This window comes from Centrocercus urophasianus, unplaced genomic scaffold, assembly GCF_019232065.1.
Source record: "Centrocercus urophasianus isolate 14NV4802_14NV808 unplaced genomic scaffold, USGS_Curo_1.0 seq_21, whole genome shotgun sequence".
NCBI classification, from domain to species: domain Eukaryota; kingdom Metazoa; phylum Chordata; class Aves; order Galliformes; family Phasianidae; genus Centrocercus; species Centrocercus urophasianus.
Window position 1 is genome coordinate 2,881,492 of NW_024884767.1, and position 20,409 is coordinate 2,901,900.

Below are 20,409 nucleotides of genomic sequence, written 5' to 3' on the forward strand. Positions count from 1 at the left end.
ATCCTCTGACACCGCATTGAAATTCTCCAGGACATCAGAGAAGATATATTTCAGAGTAGAAAAACTGTAAGAATCAAAATGTGCAGCAAAACATGCAGTCCTTCTTTAATTTCAGTGCAAGAAATAGAAAGAACCTGAGATGAGTTCAGCCTTAGGCAGATGGAGAACTTCCATCTCAAAATTCAAGAAAGTGGTAAGCAACGCAGACAGATTTGTTACAGCAAAAAGCAGTACTAAGCTTAGGGAATAGCATGTGATCTCCCACTTGTATCTGGACATAATGCTAGTCTCTACAACTATGCAGATTACACAAAAAATGCATGTATGAGTTTCCCAGACAGCTGACAGTGCTGCAGGCAGACCCAACATCCAAGCTCTGGGTTTTTGTTTTGTTTCGTTGTTATTGTTGTTATTTGTGGTTTTGGTTTGTTTTTTTGTTTGTTTGTGTCTAATCTTGAAAAGAATGAGCTATTTTGCCAAAAAGAGTTGTTTTTAAGATGTATGGACAAACATTCACTAAGGGATAGAGTGAAAATACTAATTTCTGTTCTTGACTTGAGCAAGATTTCCACATTTTAACTGTCCCAGCCTACTTGCTGTAATAGTCTTAAGTTCCACCTGGCATTCAGGGCTATTTTTAATGCAGAAGCCCAGTTTCCATCAGAATAGGGTTCCAAATGACCTTTACATAGTGTTCTGAATTCCTCTATGTTTTGATCGGAATATATGAAAAAATAATTAACCAGTTAGCTTCAGGCATTGAAAAAGAAAGTGTATAGTTCAAGAACAGAAAGAAAAGGAATTTTTACAAGTGTGTCAAGCAAGAGAGTAAAGCTCCCTTAAAGACCTTGGGGGACTGGCAAATCCCTTCCTGTAGAATAATACAGAAATATAGTCTTCCTCTTCAAAATGTTCAAAACAGAAACACTCTGCATATCGCAGCAGAATTACTGTGCCCCAGAACACAGCCTGAGAGCAAGCTGTCACAACAGTACAGTGCTCTGGACTTTGCTGTGTAAATTAAAGTCCTCGCAAATAAGATAGATGCATCTGATGGTGCATTTGATGGTGAGAGAGTAAGCAGATTAAATCTATCATCAACTGTCTGTGAAGTTTCAGTAAATTATGGACACGAGTGTATTTTTTTTTCCTTTTCTGATAATCATCAAAGGAGTTACAGTTTCAAATTTTTGCAATCAATAGAAGATCATTAGAGCATTATTTTCAAGAAGAGATGCCCCTTGTGAAATCGAATTTCACAGCCACAGTTAGTCAAATATTTGTAAGGCAAACAAATGCACAATTAGCCAACAGAGACATGAGCATAATTATAATTTGTATGGGAATATCATTCTAAGAGAGATCTCAAATCTTTTTCACTCGTAGTCACAACACAGTTGTCTAAAAATTAATGACATTTTGCCAGTATTTTACCCACTTCTATACTTGTTGAACACGCTTTATAGCATTAAAAAGTAAAAGCATTCACTGGTATGGAGGAAGGAAAGCCACTGAAAAAATGACTACACTATTTCTGTGTTCAAGCAAAAGACATGTTTAATACTCTGAACTATCTACCATAAAGCTATCCATATAAGATGTTGCTCAGTAGAAATTTTCCACCATCCACCACAATTAGCTAAAAGAAATAAAAATACATTTAGTATGAAAATATGAATTTAATTTACCTTCCAATAAAAATAGATTAGGACTGGGGACTAAAGAAACATAGGAATTTTGGTAATTTTATGTTTATGGCTTTAAGTTACCAAAAAATGGTAATTCGCTTTTGAAATTCGTTTTCAGTATAAATTCCTCTTTATTTGCGTGCATGTGGGGATTTGTTTTTTTTTTCTTTGTCTGTTTGTTTGTTAGTTACAAGTCATCGTGACATATTATTTCTATGCCTTGCAAACATGCATTAAATACTGCTTTATTGCCCTGGTGTTTGGCCTTTTGGCTTGCCTGGCCCAAACTGAGTGATGAAGAATCGCTTTGGACTGCACATCAAATCTATAACATAGTTAATAGATATAAACTTAAAGGGTAGAATTAGGTTATATGTAAGGAAAAATCTTTCACAGTGAAGGTGCTGATGGGTCTGTGCTTTGGGCCAGGCTGGGACCCTCTGCAGGGCAGAGTTGCTGCCGTGATGGTGCAGGACAGAGAGGGCTGTAGAGTGAATGGTGCCAGGTTGCACACAGCCTGTGGGCTCTGAGCTGGACATGCCTGCTTTATTTCCACTATTCTAGTTCCCCAAGTCCAAAAGGACCCAACTCAGGCTCCGTTCTGAGATGTCTAATAAGTAAATATTGAAATAACTACCATTTAAAATAATTTATAAAGACTTCTAATTTTTATTTTCCATCATTCTTCTACTTTTCCAAAACCACTGACTGATCTATAATTTCTTACCCTGCATACAGGCTCCAAGGCATACCTTAGGTCAACACGCCATGGTGCTACAATCTGCTTTACAAGGCTTCTTATACAGAAGCCATCCAGAGAAGAGACAAAGGACCTGTTTTAACTGCCAGAGAAACATGAATGCAACAAAGGAAAAAAAAAAAAAAAAAAAAAAAGTACACTGTTTTGAAGCAATATCGATTTCAGACTACATTATTGCTTAACACTATGCTTACAGAGTAAGATGCTACACTGAACAAAATGATGGGAGTAGTTACAAATACCAGTAATCTGACCACAATGAGAAAAGTTTTGACATGTAGTCTCTTTGGATATTACTTTCCTTAACTGCCACTGTTTCTGAGATCTCTTTGATTTGGTACTGATAATTCTATGGATATATATGTACGCATATAATCTGTCATAAGTATAGTATTGATAAGAATAACCTATCCTAAGGTTTACAAGTACACTGATCAGAAGACAACAGCAAAGGAGACTTTAGATCTTTGGATAAATGAGAAGGGAGAACAGTGTACAATAGACAATGGACAACGTTGAGGTACTCATAGAGTTCTTTGCCTCAGTCTTCCCCGGCAGTCAGGCATTCTCTCATGAACATCTACATGGGAGCAATATCCTTCCCTCTGTAAGAGCAAAGCAAGTCAGAGACTGATTCATTAGACTTGAATGTGTACAAGTTTATGGAGCCAGATGACACATGCCAGGATCCTAAAAGAATCCTAATGTTGATGTGGCTGTGAAGCTACTCTCTGTCATACTTCAAAAAGTCATGGCTGCTAAGTGAAGTTCCCAGTTCTCCAGTCAAGTGACTGGAAAAACAGGAAACATCACTCCCAGTTTTAAGAAAGGGAGAAAGGATGACCAGGGAACTACAGGCTGGCGAACCTCACCTGTGTGCCTGGGAAGATCATGGAGCAAATCCTCCTGGAAGATGTGTTAAGGCATATATGAGATGAAGAAGTGATCTGAGAGAGCCAGTATTTTTTCACCAAGGGCAGATCTGGTAGCATTTTGTGACAGATTGACAGCATCAGTGGACAAAGGAAAGGCAACTGATATATCATCTATCTGGACTTGTGCAAGGCTTTTGACATGGTTCCATTCCACATCTCATCTGTAAATTGGACAAATAAGGATTTGAAGGGTGGACTATTCAGTAGATAGAGAATTGGTTACATGGTCACAGACCGTTGTGGTCAATACTTCTATGTCCAGGCAGAGGACTGTCAGGAGTGGCATTCCCCAGACGTCCATCTTGGAATTGGTGCTCTTCAACATCTTTATTAATTACATTAGGATAGAGAGCACCTTCAGTAAGTTTGCCAATGACATTAAGCTGAGTGGTGCATTTAATACAAGAGAACGAAGACGTGCCATTCAGATGGATGTGAAAAAGGCCTGAGAAGTAGGTCCATGTGGACTTAATGAGGTTCAACAAGGCCAAGTGCAGGGTGCTGTGCTCGGGTGAGGGTGTTTGCATACCGACCAGAGAAGAACTCACTGCATGTGGTCCTGCAGTAAAAGACTTTGGAGGATAAAATGCTAGAATTGAGCAACAATGTAGACTTGCAGCCCAGAAGATCAACTGTATCCTGGGCTGAACCAAATGAGGGGTGGCCAGCACCGTAAAGGAGGTCATTTTTCCCCTCTCAGCTGACTCTCTGAAGCTCCACATGAAGTACTGCTTCCAGGTCTGGGGCCCCCACATGAGAAAGGTGAGCATTTCCAGCATTTCCCATGTTGGAAAGGGCTCCAGAGGAGAGCTGCAAAGATGACCAGAGGTTGTGGAATTGTGCTTTTTTACCTTGAAGGCTCCAGGCAGATTTGAAGGGAGCATATTAGCAGAAGACAGACTGACATTTTACATGGTCTGGTAGCGAATAGGACAAGGAAGAATGGCTTTAAATTAAAAGAGGGGAGATTTAAATTCGGTGCTAGATGAAAATTTTTTCCTCAGAGGGTGGTAAGATGCAGGCATAGGCTGTTCAGAGATCCTGTGGGTGCCTTACCTTGGAGGCAATCAAGGCTGGGTTGGATTGGGCCCTGATCTGGTGAGGGACAACTCTACCTGCAGCAGCAGGGTTGAAACTAGATGATCTTCAAGGTCTCTTCCAATCTAAGCTATTCTATGATTCTGTGATAAATCTATTTGCTGTTACAGTATCAGTAAATTTGTAATTTCTAAGTATTTTCACTGCCATAGAATCACTGAAGTTTGCTAAGCCTGTAATAATCCTCAAATCGTATCCGATTTTCCTACCTCAGGTTACCTTTCTACCATTTGTAACTAATGCTACTAATAATTGGTTCTACAATCTTAATATCCATTACATATAGACATTTGCATATATGTTTGTACTTACATATACATTCATACATAAAAAAATATGTGTACACTTGTTTTCTGATAATATCTGTAATAGTTTTTTATCTATCTATGTATTTATGTAGATCTACCTGATTGCTCATAGTAGTCTTGCTACTGACTGCTGCAATCTCTATATAGTACTAGGTCAAGTAGTTGCATGCTTTTCAGATCATAACACAAAAGAATTTAATTTGTTAGATGCTTTCTATTACTGTTTTTTATTACTTTCTGAGAAGTTCTGTCTCTAGCCAACTTTTTCTTTTTTTCTTTCCTGGAATGCTTCCTGCTGCAGTTTTTGATTCCAATCCTTTTGAGCCTTTTCCCAACACGTCTCTTTCTCCATTTTCCATCGCATTTTCAAACTTTCCTTCTCAAAAATGTTTCTATCTTTCTAAAATGGTAAAATAAAGTTTTGTATAAGTTGAAATTCTATAGAAATTAACAGATTAAATATCGGAGAATTGTTGAGTTACAATGCTACTTTCCTTTGGGGGGAAAAAAAAAAGACTGCGTGTAGTAATTGCACACAGATATGCAATGAAAGTGTCTGCATGTATATACTGTGACACGGAACTGTTGTATGGATTGCTTTTTACTAACGTGCTTGAAGAAGAAATTACTGTCATGTACTGAGTCTGCTATCTCTTCAACACCAAAATTTCATTAAAACAGTAATAAATTTGTACGGTAAAATCACTTATATTGTCATGAAGCACTAAAACCATTTGCATATTTTATATAAATAGAATATAAATACTCAAATGCCAGTTACCTAAAACAGCAGACTTAAAACAATGACAACAAAATCAAGGAATGTATTCACTTATTATGTCAAAAGGGTACATATTTATTATTTCATTCAAAGGCATAATGTAAATAAAAGTGAACAATGTGAGACATGTTGAGCTGCACTACCTTTCATCTTGTCTTGGAAAAATTACTCTTTAATGTCTGTAGAAGCAATTCCAGACTCCTTTATGAAAGAAAGGAATATGTTAAATCATGGGAAACATTTCTGAGATGCAAAAATAGAAAGAAAAATCTGCAGGAGACAAGGTTTTCCTAGTTTGCTTTCAGAGGATGCATGAGCTTCTGTGACAGTAAAACTGTTCAACTGATCAAAAATGGAAAATAACTTGAGCAGATCTGTAGAACTAGCTCAAAAGAGTTCAAATGTCTATGATAATTAAAAAAATCAAAGATATTTAGGTAGAATGGAATAAAAAGATCTGGATTGATGCTAAAACAGAATCACCTTAAGAAGAACAATCAGGATTGTTTTAAAAACTCCTTGTTCCTGTTTTTGTTAAACACCATGCAAAATGTAAGCATGGTTCATCTTACAAGGAGTATGTTCGATGATTTGTAATTGCAGTTCACTGCTTGGACTGAAACATTCTGACACTGAATTGAAACTCTGAGAAATATCATTTTTAGAGACATACACACGGGGCATGTATTCACCCATAGCATTATTCAAATTCATGTTATGGGCTACAACAGTCAAAATACAATTTTAGAAACTTAACTTCTTTGAGATTATTTGGGAAGACAAGGAATGCACTGTCAGAGAAATGAAACACTACCCCAAGAGCAGAGTATGGGAAATACTACTATTTTTCCCGTTGATTAAACAGAAAAAAAACACATAAATCTATCCCTGATCCCAATCACTGTTCCATTAAAAGCTTATAGTGATCATAAAATGTTCCTACAAAGTTTATAATTTTCATAAAAGCAGTTTATGAGTTGCAATTTATCCTACAGCTTGTTTTTTTATGAATCACAGAATTACAGAATTATAGAATGGCTTGGGTTGAAAGGGACCATAAAGACCATCTAGTTCCAACCCTCTGCTGTGGGCAGAGCTGCCAAGTAAAGGCATGTTTTGGAAAACTAGTAATATGTTATGTGCTATCCTCTAATCTTTTTATCTTTCCTCTCCTGCACATGTTATAGTTTAACACAGACTCTTGTCATAGAGTGTTTAGGCAGCAGTTCTAAGCAACTTCCGATGATTCTGAACGCTGAGAATCTTCTGTGCCTTGCAGATGGAAGTGCCTGCTAACCTCCCTGTGACAATACCAGATCAGCAGTGGAATTAAGAGATTTATTACATGGTGCTCAGATACATATTACGAACTGGATGACGTGTACTGCTGTTTTGGGAAAAGAACACAATCTGGTAGCTGCAAAAACTCTGCTTCCTGTCCATAGAAAGCACATGTTTTTTTCAAGATGAACACATCCCCCAGAAACCTAAGTGGAAGACTCCAGGTAATAGACGGGGCTTCAGTTACAGTTTCTACTTATTTTTCACCACTGCACCTTTCAAACAGTAACTGCATCCCTGCTAGAAGAAAGGAGTATCTGTTTTAACCACAGCATAAGGCTTTGTAAAAATCAATACAATCTGAGAACTAAGTTGTACTGGAACAACCACGTAGGAATTCATTAATCTTTTATATTCAAAACAATGTCCTCCAGTCATATATTAAAACAAAATCAACAGAAGCTATAAATTAAAAGCATTTGATGATCAAGTATTGCTTATTAAATTTGAAGATAAAAATACTATTCAGTTAAACAACAATTACACTTTACTTAGAAAATTTTTCTTAGGAAAAGCTGCATGAGTAATATTTTTATAACATGAGTTTAACTTCATTTTCCCAAGCATATCACTACATACAAAACTACATGCCTCCTCTTAATGAAGCTGACTGCTTTTGATTTTGTTTTCGTCAGGAATAAAATAGTACATTTCACTGACACAATATACGTTGCACTTCTGACCTGTACTTTTGCTACAGCTGCTTTAAGCTCCAATCTGGCAAACTTGTGAGCCTAAATGAGTCTTGCAAAGACAATAAATAGGTCTACTACGCACTGAGAGTTAAAAGGACTACTCAGATACTATGTACTGAAATGCTTTGCTGAGGTTCAAAATAAGGTATGTACAACTTTGCAGATGATGTTTACTATCTGACAGAATTTCTAAGAATTAACTTCTACACTTGTATATAGCCTATTTTATTTAGTCACATTTCATGTATATAGAGTGTTGGATTATACTCTGGTAGTATCTAGAAGAAAAGCTTAAGACCTAAAGCTTGTTTCTCAAAGTAGAGATCAGAATTGTTTTCACAATTGTTTTTAAATTTTTTAAAGTGGAAATTTTCATCTGAATAGGAAAAAATATGATTCTGCATTTGGAAAATTCCAGTCAAATGAAATCCCTCAAAAACCTTCAAATTCATCACAGTTTTTTCGAAGAAAGTAATTATTTCAAAAATAATTCACGAAGAATCTAATGATGTGAAGTGTCTGTGTCCTACAACCAGATTAAATAACAAGAAGTGTTTCTATTACATTAAGCCAGTGTATTTTTGCAGGTATTTAGTCATGCTCCATTTTAACATAATTTCTAAGAAGCTGAAATTTGTTTGCACAAATGTTTATAAATACGGGTTTTGCCTCACACTGTAAATCTACCATGTAGAATATATGCCAGAGGCATCTGCTCATCTGTCCAATTCAGAGAACAAAAACATTTTGTTACTGTTTATTTGTATATTTCTAGCTTTTGATTTGTCTGTGTGGAAATAACAGTCTGCGTTGCTGTAACAGGGCAGCTGCCACACATACACCCTTACTGCTAACAGCAGTCTCTCATGGCATAACTAACACGAAAAGGTCACCAGTGTTTCTTTTAAGAGTTTTCATATAGAAAGTTACACTACTATAGCTATTACTGCACAAATAATTGTGGTACATCTTTTTGGATGTCAAAAAACCTTGAAACAGTGAAAATGATAATAATACAAATAATCACTGAATACTAGGTGCAGCTAATTCAACCAGCCACAATTAAGTAAATTATTTAAGTTTTAGCCATATATTACAAAGCTTTGGAGGAAAGTATTTTTAAAAATAATTGTGTAAAAATTTTACAGAGAATCGATAAATTAAAGAAGATTAAAATGTTTAGGAATATTAACTCATTCATTGTAAATTTTTGTCTGAGCTCTGAGAATTAGGTGCTGAACAGAGAATTAGGTGAAAAAATAACCAAAGCACTGATACAAGGTGCAGTAAAACAAAACAGTTGGAAGTAATTAAACACAAACCATTTAAATGAATATAAAAGCAAACAAGCTTTTATACAAACACAACTCTGCTGCGTCACCTGAAGTTGGAAGAATTCCAGAAGATGTGAATACATAACTTGTAGGATTCTGTCCAACTACTGATACTCATTTTCAGCTAATGCGTCTAATTAGTTTGGCCAATTTGTGGATATGGGCTGTCACCAAAATCTACAGTGGCGTTAAAAATATAAAGGAAGATCTGTCTTTACGAGGTACTCTACTGGTTGCAATAGTAGTGATTATCAGTGTACAGCCACAACAAGTCCATGGACATTACTACAGTGCATTCACATAAACCTCAAATGTCTCTCTACAAAACGTACATGCTTAAATCCATTGCATGAGGGGAATACAAGGCACTCTTCTTTCATCCCTACTTAAAATAAAAAGACACAGGTGAGCACCAATGTATTTTTTTCTCTTGCAATTGATTCTTTTATTAAAGTATTTTCCATGCAAATTTGAAGATGAGTTTCTCAGATGCATTTAATTAAGTCTTATGCAGCACAAAGCTCTTCCTTTCTGTTTCAGCATGGCCTTCCTCATCTCAGTCATGCTTTTTTTCTATTCTGCTATTATCTTCATGTTGAAAATTCCATTTCGATTTTCCCATTCAATGCTATCCTTAACTAGTCTACTCATCTCACACTTTACTTTTGTCTTTGTTCTGAATCCTTTCATTTATTATTTTTCACCATATCCTAGTTACTTATATTGCTCCCAAGTCGTAGGTTAGTGTTGTAAACAGTTAGCATTCAATGCTTCTCTGCTGTCTTCCTTTGTTTACTTTTCTTACCTTTTCGCCTTTGGCACTCTGGAGACCTTGACTTCTTTTAACAAGCCACTATAAAGTGACTCCCTGTTCATTTGATGTTTTAGCACACTGAGTTTATACAAGCCAGTGCCATTTCAAATATGTTAATCTGTTTAGCAGCATTCTTCTTCGGTATGTCTTCTTTTCTTTAAATACTCCCAAGCTAATGGATTGCCATTTAATTAGAAATAGTTAATCTTTGGAATAGCATAAGCACTATGTGTCTGCATCTCTTGGGGTTCTTCTAAACTAATTTTTATGACTGTGTTGTTATCTGTTTTCACTACTTGGCAGTCTGTCAATGGAAATAAAAGTTCACTGAGCTACATATCCAGGCCACAGTTTGCTGTACGTTTTTTTTTGAGCAGTATGCTTCTGCACCCTTTGCCCTTCCCTGCTTTCACTCCTTGCTCCCAAGCAGTGCTGTCAGTCATGAAGCTGACTGAGCTTTACCAGTACAAAGCCAAATTAAAAACTAACAAAAGCACCAATTTTTTGAACTTTTGATCACTTCTGACCTTGTCTGTTGTCTTAAGGTCCATGCACCAGCTCAGAATTACAAAGGAAGGCACAAGTGACAGGGAAGATTTTAAACTACTATTGGAAAAAATGTTCACCAAATTTTATCTTCTTGTGACTGATTGAGGAAAATATGGCTAAGAGGAAAGAGACACAAAAGAAAAGGAAACTAGTAAGGATATTAAGCACATGTTATTTATAACATAAGACTGGCTAATATATATATATATATATGTATGTTTTAAAATGCAGCTCTTAAGTAATGGTCACCTTGATGTAGGTGTAATAATAAAATATGCATACCTGCTGAAGTTGGTTCCTCTTCAGTGGAGGCTGTGCAAATGGGGAGAGTGGGGATGGGGCAGGGTTGGTGGAAGGAAAGGGAGGGAGAGAAAAAAAAAAAAAAGAGATGAAGAAATCCAAATCGTGCTAATTTTTATATTATTTATCTTTTCTTAGTATATAAACAACAAAACACTATGAAAAACTGTTCATGTAGTTTGATAACCTGAGTGTGGTTGATGTTAAAAATGGTGTAGTTTTAAAGGTGAAGACTTCTAAAACATGGCTGTGGGACCAGTGTTTTGGTTAGCTAACAAAGATGTCTTAGGATGACACAGAAATATCTTTTTTGCATCTCTCCATCAATTTAAGCTTATGTATCTAGTATCGGTCCGTTGACTCCAAAATTACAGCTGAGAAATTTTTGAATTTTGTTTGTTTTTCCTTACAGAATGATGGATGGAATGCCCATTCGATTCTCCAGTCCAGCTGTTTGTTGTCGCAGACAAGCAATAACATGCATCTTGTGTCTTGCAGAACCTTTCCCTTTTTGTGACAGGTAACCATCAAATTGCCTTAAGCTACCACCAGAAAGAACCTGTGACTACTGACTATCTACTACACATACTCAAATAAAAGACATATTCACAGTAAAACTGTATTTTAGAAGTACACCAGTGACTTAATTACTTCTCTTCTTGCAGTCAGTATGTTTTATATACACATGCATCATAAAAACGGTCTTCTCACAGTCTTGAGAAGTTTTCAATGACAGAGAAAGCAACAGTCAAACATTTCTCACCTCTAAAAGCACCATGAGGCCTGAGAGGATTCCCTATAAATGTGATATAGATACCCTCTTAAGGTACTAAACAAATCTATCCTATCATATTTTGTCTCTTTTAAACACTCTCTTCTATCGTCAGTTTAAATGTAAGCTGCCTCTGTTTGATTTATTGTAGAATCAGTTGCACACAAACATTCCAAAGAAGCCCTCTTTTCTGCCAGCTTACTCATTTCCTGGCAGATTGTGAAGACAATGTTCCTACAACTGTAGAAGCACTCTGGCACACTGATGGATGGCCTCAGAGCTTGCATATGGCACAGATGAAGATTTCAAACATTTTCTCAAAAATCAGTACCATTCTTTTTAAATAGACTTTGCCTTCGCTATTACTCCATGTGTCATGTTAAGACAAAACATCTGTAGGCAAATTTCATCAGACATAAGAGACCCTGTGACAGTGAGTAGCTCATCACCAGACACCTACTGCATTTGACATCAATCAATCTTGGCTAATTTAGTAAAACGTTCTGTAAGCAATTGTATGTTGCATTGACACTGAATACATCAGTTTTTGCTAATTGCAAAATAGTGTGGTGTCCTAGGGGCTGTCAAATCCAATTGATAGAAAATAACGAATTATAGTCTGTTGCACCAGCCAACTATGCCTCAGACTAAAGTTTCCTGAGGTAAATAAATGGTTTTTATTTCCACAAGTTAGTGTTCAAATATAAGTAGGCTACAACTGAATGCTCTGCAAAGCATGTAACTTGAAAAGGCCTAAACATGGTGCTTAACTGGTTAACCTTTCTCTTTAGTAACTCCTAATTTGATGTTTAGATGTCTACTTAGAAGCTAGTCATCAACCTTCAGGTGTGTATGGACAAATGATCACACTAAGCTTTTAAATTTTACGATGACGTGATTTTTATTATACACTTACTTAAGTAAAATGTGTTTGTAAGTGCAAAGATTTCACAGCAATAAAAGGAGGAAAAATACCAGTCTATTGTTTTTAAACTAGTAAAATACATCATTAATTAAATAACATTACAGCTAACCATGAAAAGAAACTGAGTTTTTAAATCTTGAGGGAGAAATCAGAAGTAAATGAATGAACTATAATCTAAATAAAGTATGCTAATACTTCCTAGGTTAACAATGGCAGAGAAGAAGACTAGACATGGTAAAAGCTCAGATATAAAATTCTGCAAATGACAAAAATCTACATGATCTGCAAGTGGAGTTAATGCTTGAGTAAAAAGTAGTAAAAAACATTAGTGATGCTCCATTAAAACTGGTTAAACAAAAACATTCAATTATACAACGAATATTTAGTCCAGTAACAACTGTTTTTCAGAATGCTATTTGAGCGTTATTTGTAGAATTGATTACTGGGATGAACACTAATATTAGCAATTCAAAACTAGATTCTATTATGACCCTGATGGTTGTTTAGATGGAATCACTCTGCACTTAGGCACACATCTAAATAAAATAGGATAGCAGAATCTCAGCTGAAATAAATTATTCAGCCAAGAAAGTTAGACAATGTTACTTCTTTGCTTGTTTAATTATTTTTTTACTATCTTACTGCTGGTTTAGGGTCTTTCAGGAGCAGATTATGTTCATTTCTTTTCCCTAGGAACTGAATTCTCTTACAGATAACCATAACAGGGCAGTTTCATTTTTTTTTTTTTTTTTCTAGAAAAAAAGTGCAGGACAATGAAAGTCTTTACAATCTTAAACCCAAATGAAGATCACATGCATTTTATGTATTTTACCTATTTAAGAAAGAATGTTGTAACCTTCAGTGAGACTAGAACTATTCAGTGTATATTGTCACTGACTAACATATTTAAATCCAAGACCCTTCCTGTATGAATAAACAGGTGTCAGCAATGAAAATAAACAAATGTAGCCTAAATGGCATGCTAAGTTACATGACAGCAGGAGTTCAGAATTGCTTTTAAAGTCAAAAGACCTACTTCTAGTTGATAGTAATGTATTTCTTGACCCTGGACAGGAAATAAAGATGTATAGTAAAGAAACAAATGTTAAAATACAGTTACGAATTTGTTTGTACTTCAGGCACACTTCCTTTTTAATCAAATTAAAAGTCCTGTATGTGGCAGGACTTCCTTCATGCCACATAGCTTGACAAACTATATTAAAAAGCAAAAAACAAAGAACAAAACAAAACAAAAAAGCCTTTCATTGATCTACTGAGTACTCAAATAATAAACTATTTTTGCATTATCATACCATGTCAGATGCAATGTCAGCACTCTACTTTCTGATAGTTAAGTAAATGCACTAAATTACCAAGCCAAACATTTCCTACACAATGCCTCTTTTCATCCATCATCGGTGATTTAAAACTTGAAGTTATTTTGAACTCACTGTTTATGCAGTGAGTCAGCTCCACAGTAATTATTCATAATTTACTTCTTTACTTATTTCAGAGGTGTGGCTTATAAAGTCAGCTGGAATCACTTTGTCAGCCAGCTGGTGACTCACTGTGCTGGGCAAAGAATCACAGTCAGAAAAGTTTAGTCCCCCTTAGCACAGAGAAGCTGAGTATTTGATAAAGACTTTCCCAAACAGCTGCCATAGTGATGACAACAGTAGTACATGATCCTATGATAAAGCACCCTGCAGCTTTAAAGTGTTTTTAAGAACGTTTTTCTTCTCCTTGTAATGCACTGAAGATAAAATTAACATAAAGCAGCACTAATATTAGCTTTTAACTTGGAGAAAATCCCATGCACATTTGGGAAACAATATTATTGCATGATATTAGTGGGGAAAATGTCTCTTGAACACCGACATGCATGGGGTATCCACCACATCTCTAAGTCTATTCCCTGGTCTGACCACTTTCATGGAACAGAAATGTTTCCCAGTTCCCAGTTTGACTGCTCCCTGGCAACTCTGTCTTATTCCCAGCCTGTCATCAGTTCCCTGGAGCAAAGCTCAGCACCTCCCTCTGCTTCCCCTCCACAGGGAGCTACAAAGATCACAAAGATCAATGATACTGCCACTGCACAACTATCCAGAAGATACTGCCTACAACTCCATATAATATCTACAAGATAACTGTCATCCCAAGTTATTAAAGTGGAGGAGAAAACCCCAAGGAAAACAGAATTTTTCCAAAATGTATTTGTCTGTCTGCATTTACTTCCATTCATGGCACTGCTTGAAATAAATATCAGTGAGCCTCCTACAACTGAGAGCAATGTGTATAGCAGTGACAACAAACACACAAACCTTGTGATGATGCTGTACTGAAGCTGGATCAGGTAATTGGTAAGACCAATTTTCAAGTTTTCCTGGTTCTATCTGAAGAGGGGCTTATAGGAAAGCTAGGGACGGACTTTTTATAATGGCATGTAGCAATAGCACAAGGGAAAATGGCTTTAAACTGGAAGAGGGTGGATATAGACTTGATATTAACACAAGATTCCTCACTGTGAGGGTGGAGAGAGACTGGAACAGGTTACCCAGCAAAGCTGTGGATCCCACATCCCTGGAGGTGTTCAAGGCCAGGCTGGATGGAGCTGTGAGCAACCTGATCTAGAGTGAGGTGTCCCTGCCTATGGCAGGGAGGTTGGAAACAGATTATCTCAAATGCTCCTTCCACCCAAACCATTCTATGATTCTATATTCTCTACCTGCTCTTGCTCCTCTTTCTTTCATATGCCATTCAGAATGCGAACTGATGATGTGGTAATTGGGGCTGTCATTGCTATACTACACTCAGCAGTACTGAGCATTATCAATGAAATGTGCAGCATTCATTATCATACCAATATCAGACTGCTTTGCATCCTCTTTTAGTTTAAAAGTAGGACACCTTTCTTCTTCTCTGCTAAATATGAGACTGCAGTTATATATTCTAGTTTAAAATATGGTTGGCAGTAAATCTGGAAAACATGCTATTTATGACAGTCAAAGATACATCTGTTAGTGTGAGTAAGAGGTTTCATGTCACAGTTTTACTGGAAGGTTGGGTTTGTTCTTTCACTGTATGTTCTTTTTCTGTCTAGTAAATGTAGTATTGGAATGACTGTACATCCTTTGGCAATCACGGGCCCTCGGGAATGGCAGTGCCTCCCTCTGCATTCAGTTGGCTAAAGTGTGTTTGCAGCTGGTCTGAAAGAAAATAACATCAAGAAGGAAAACACCAGGAAACTCACTAGTGCATGAAAGTGATCATCCACTACAAACTGACTAAACTGTGACTGTAAAACGGACGTTAATCAAAACCAATTCATTAGGAACCACTGTTCCTGGCATTTAATAAAGTAAATCTTCACTCTTCATAGTTTTACATCTACTAAGAACTTGAAGTCTAAAAACACACCTATTCCTTCATTATTTTGTTTCAAGAAATAAAGGTCTAACAAAAAAAAGAAAGGGTATCTTAACAAAATTTGAGGTATGATCAAAATGTGGAATATTAATGTCTTCCAAAGAACAGTGCTGAAAATATCAAGAGAAGTGCTTTTGTTTAAAACCAAAATACATGTTTCAAAATGTATTTTTGGCAGAATGAATTATGTATTTTTTCATAAGACAGTATTAGACAATGATTTTGGTGTTTTCTGTCTTTGCATTTTCAACTTAGCAGACCAAGAAAGTCAATTCAGATGAATGCAGAGACAAGTATCTGGCAGGATGCTCTGCTACAGGAAAGCAGAGGAAAAAGATTTGTTTTTAAAACAGTTAGTCACTTCTTAATTAGTTGCAGCTCCTGCCAAGGCTTCAAATACTGCCAAAGGCACAACGGTACTTAAAGCTGTAATTCTGAAACCAGTTGCAGTCTGTCATGGTTTGAAATATCACACACAATTTTGCATACACACACAAACACACACTGCCATATACACTATTTCAAGAAGATGTGCATGTTTCAAAGGAGCAAAGAAAGTAACTAGAAAATATCCTAGAGCTTTTATGTACAAAATCAAGTGTACTCAAATAGCTCAATAAGACCATAAATCAAGCTTCTGATTTTAATGACCTTTATTGACTTCTAAAAAGGATATAAAATGTAATTGCAGTAAAGTATCTACATTCTATATTTGGTTGTTTCGTGTGTTCTAAAGGAAGTTTGATGCATAATTTTTTAGTGATTGGAGAATTTTTGAAAATTATTATTGTAATAGTGTATAATTATTAAATGTAATGAGTGATGACATTAGTTCTTATTTTATAGGTATTCTTCTTCTATGAGAAAGAAAAAAGGAAAAAAGAAAGAATAAAAACCCAAAACCATCATATTAAAAGCTCAAAAGCAGAGGTGCCAAAAGCAGAGGTGCAAGAGGTGCACACCAGATTCACCATTCCTTTGCATAATGGGTTGCAAAATCTGTGAACAGCAGGCACTGATCTAAGAGGGCAGTTTGGTCTGCTTTTGAGAATACTTTGAGCTGGGAAATTGTTGGCACTCTCTGTGCAAGGAAGAAGAGCAAGGTTTTTCTCACAAATGGTGCGTGCAAGTGCGTACTTCGGGGTCACGTCTCGGTCATTTCTGTTCAACAGAACCCTCAAGTTCTTCCCCTAAGGACTGCACTCAGTCCACTCACTGTCAGTGTGTTTGTGCTGTTTGCCCTGACCAGCTGAGGCACTCTGCCCTAGGCCCTTCTGAAATTCAGAAGTTCATCTCCAGCCAGTCAAGGTCTCTGTGGATGACATCTCTTCCCTCCAATATGTAAACTGAACCACTCAGCTTTTGTGTCATCTTCAAACTCGATGAGGGTACACACACTAAGATGTGGAATGTTAATAATGTCTGGCTTTAATAAAACATCATTGTCCTCTAGATTTCAAAGAAGTTGTCATCTTATGGCTATGTAAAAATGGTGACTCTGACCGATCAAAGTATCAGTATATCTAAAGTTGTCATCTTATACCATACTAAACCTGAACAGTTGTTCTGCCTTAAAATACAGTTAAGCTGGGAGCACTTCCAACAAATTATTTTTTTCTAGACAGGCTTTAATAAGCACAAGAAGCTCTTTGCTGACAATTGCACATCAACATGCGGAAATGGCAGAGGAGAAACATGTTTAGAGGTAAGAGCAAAATTTACTGTTTTTTTCCTCGGTTGCTGGCACTAAAGTGGCTTTGATACACAATGTAAGACAGGCCAAGAGAGAACATGGTGATACGAAGTATAAAAATACATTGGGGTGATGTTTCATTACTCTTCTAAGAAACTATGCATTTCTCTTAATTTGTATCTATATATTTAAACTACATAATTACTAGTCTTAATATTTCAGGAAAAGAAAAGACTTCTCAAGGCTTCATTTTCATGTGAATAAATGAAGACAATTACATTGATTTTTCTTTTATCTTAAATGAATAAAGCAACTAGAAGTCAAATGTTTATCAGTTTCTCTGACTTCACCCCAGTAGGAATCATTTTCACAGCAGCTGTCAGTCAGCACCCCAGCTCTTCTCCATGCCTTTCAATTTTCATTAGAGTAGGAATCCACCCTACTGATTTTGATCTGTGTTTTTTCAAGACTTTTTTTTTCATTCTGAGTATGTAGACTTTCTGAAGACATCTCTCCCCTAGTTTTGCTTATGTTCCTCAGAGTAGATTTATTACTTTTCCATGCACTTTCTACCAGAAGCAGTGTTTTCAGAGGACACAGCACCTCTCCAATGGCTGCAGCTCAAAAACAATCCCAACCTTCCTCTTTAAGAAATAAGAGCAGCTGTGCTCTGGTGAAACATGTTAAAAATCTGTCCTTCATCCCTTTTGGTCTTCCCTTTTTCCATGTTTTAAACAAATAGCAAAACCTCTCGTTGCTCTACCAAGTTTGAAATGATGTTTGATGGAGCCAAACATCACCGCTACATATTCACTTCACTGCACGTCACTGTAGCCCTGGCACATGACAATGACCATGATGAATGATGGGCCATTGCAGCCCATCAGAAAAGCAAGATTATTACTCATACAGCATGTTCCCTTCAGCACTTGAGATACTGCAAAATGTGTTTTACTTGATCTGTTTAAGTCAGAATAATGCAAATTGATATTTTGATCTTTGCTTCTGAGCACGTGGAAAAGCGAAGTGTACAGATGAAGCCATACCATGCTCTCAGCCTCTGACTGTGACTAATAATCTTATCTCTGATCCTCTATTATCTCTTACTTGGGCTCTTAACATGCTCATCATTCTGGGTTCCAGAAATGGGTATTTCTGGAATATTTCTTAATATTCCATAATTAATATTGATTTCTTAAATATCTATATTTAAAAAAACTTTTGCATTCTTCTTAAGGGATGAGAGAGGCTGTTGTCTTCCTCAAGATCTTCAAAAACCTCCTGGAAGTGGGCCTACGTACCCTGCTCAACGTGGCCCTTCTGAAGTACAGGCTGGGCCAGATTGACCCAGAATTTCCTTTAAACCTCCTAATTCTATGATTCTATGAATCACAATGTATTTGAAGTGCACTTAGCAGAAGGGTTTGCAATGGGAGAGAAGAAACTATATTTCCACAGCTCAATTTTTTTTCCCCTGTATTTGCTATCTTTCAATCTCCTCACATTGTTTTACATTGCTCTCTAACGTATATTTTATGACATGTAGAACACCATTTTATCATTATTAGAATTTAAATTACATTACATTAAAAAGACCAATTACAAAAACAGTGATGGAAAAATCCCTACTGCTTCCATATTCTTCCTAGCCTTCATATCTAATGTTCCTTTGAAAGTTTTAAATGTTCATTTAAATGATTTAATTATATGTTTCTGATGATATTTACATTGTTAACTTTGAGGAACTACTGAGATAGCCTTGGCTGGAATGTAGTTCATTTTTTTACAGAAGTGCATACTGAATAAAGAAATTACTCCATCTTCCCTAACATGAATTGCTTTCTTCAGGCCAGAAACTAAAGAATAGTCTTCTGTTGTATGCTTTCCACTCACCCTATAGGAAAATAAATAGTTCATGTGAAAAACTGTTCATGTTTTGTGCTGGTCAGTTTAAAATCCCATGCTTTTGGCAAAATACCTCATTTTCTTTTCAGCCCTTTTTAGAGGCAACGGAAAAAATGTATTTTAATTTAAAAGACTGAATATTGTTGTTGTTTTTTTTAACTTCAAAGTTAGACACCAGTACACACTGACTCACAAAAATGAAAATGAACTTCATTAATATCTTTTCATGAATATTTTCTCAAGTTTTTAGGTTCAACTTTGTTTCTATTAGTTTTTAGGTCAAAGATATACTTGTTGGTTTTTAAAGTCAGAAATTCCTTCTGAAGTTAACTCACATTCATGAATAATTTGCACAGATCCCATGGCATTTTCCAGTTCATATGCATGTAAAAAAGTTCAGGTCTAAAGATGGACAAGCAAAATGCATCCAGTGCAGAAATAGTTTTAATGCATTTTCAATTGCTTAACATTATTACAATATCATTAACATAAATACAAAAGATTATCTAATACCAATATCTAATAACAAAGTAATTTTAAAGAACTCCACTGATTTAAATAGCAGACAAAAAGTAATCCCAAAATATTTTGTCAAACTGCGTTGTTTTTTTTATCCTCCAATATATTGTTCTCACTGGGAATCTTCTGATGACTTAATTGAACAGAAAATAATTCCCTTAAGAATTCATTAGAATGCTATATTTTAAATTAAATTATGTATTTTAAAGTCTGTGTTAATTACTATCTACAACAATCTGCAAGGAGTTTCTGCATCAAAGGTTATTATGACTAACTATAAGATATATTCAAAAAATAGAAATAAAAAATGTAGTGATGAAATATTCATCAGGTGAGCAAATTCTTCCACTTCATAAATATTTAATGCCTTAAACTAGCAAGTTTTAGCCATGGCTCTGCATGAAAAGGACAAAATAGCATGCACTATATATAGAGAGAAATAGATTTATATAGATATATATATTATAAAGATATATATATAGTTTTAAATATATATATATGTTTTTAAAAAGACAGACACAGACGCACATGCATATGTATACATACATGCCCTCCTACTGTAAGCT

At 35.9% G+C, this 20,409-nt stretch overlaps 1 protein-coding gene across 1 annotated transcript in view; it reads right to left on the bottom strand.

Annotated features, from left to right (window-relative positions):
- The window catches only part of EDIL3 (EGF like repeats and discoidin domains 3), a 270,179-nt gene that overhangs the window by 144,708 nt on the left and 105,062 nt on the right, over positions 1 to 20,409 (bottom strand). Inside the window, exon 3 of the mRNA XM_042822916.1 lies at positions 10,586 to 10,615. Within this exon, the coding sequence (XP_042678850.1) occupies positions 10,586 to 10,615 (30 nt within the window). The remainder of the gene's footprint in view (positions 1 to 10,585; positions 10,616 to 20,409) is intronic.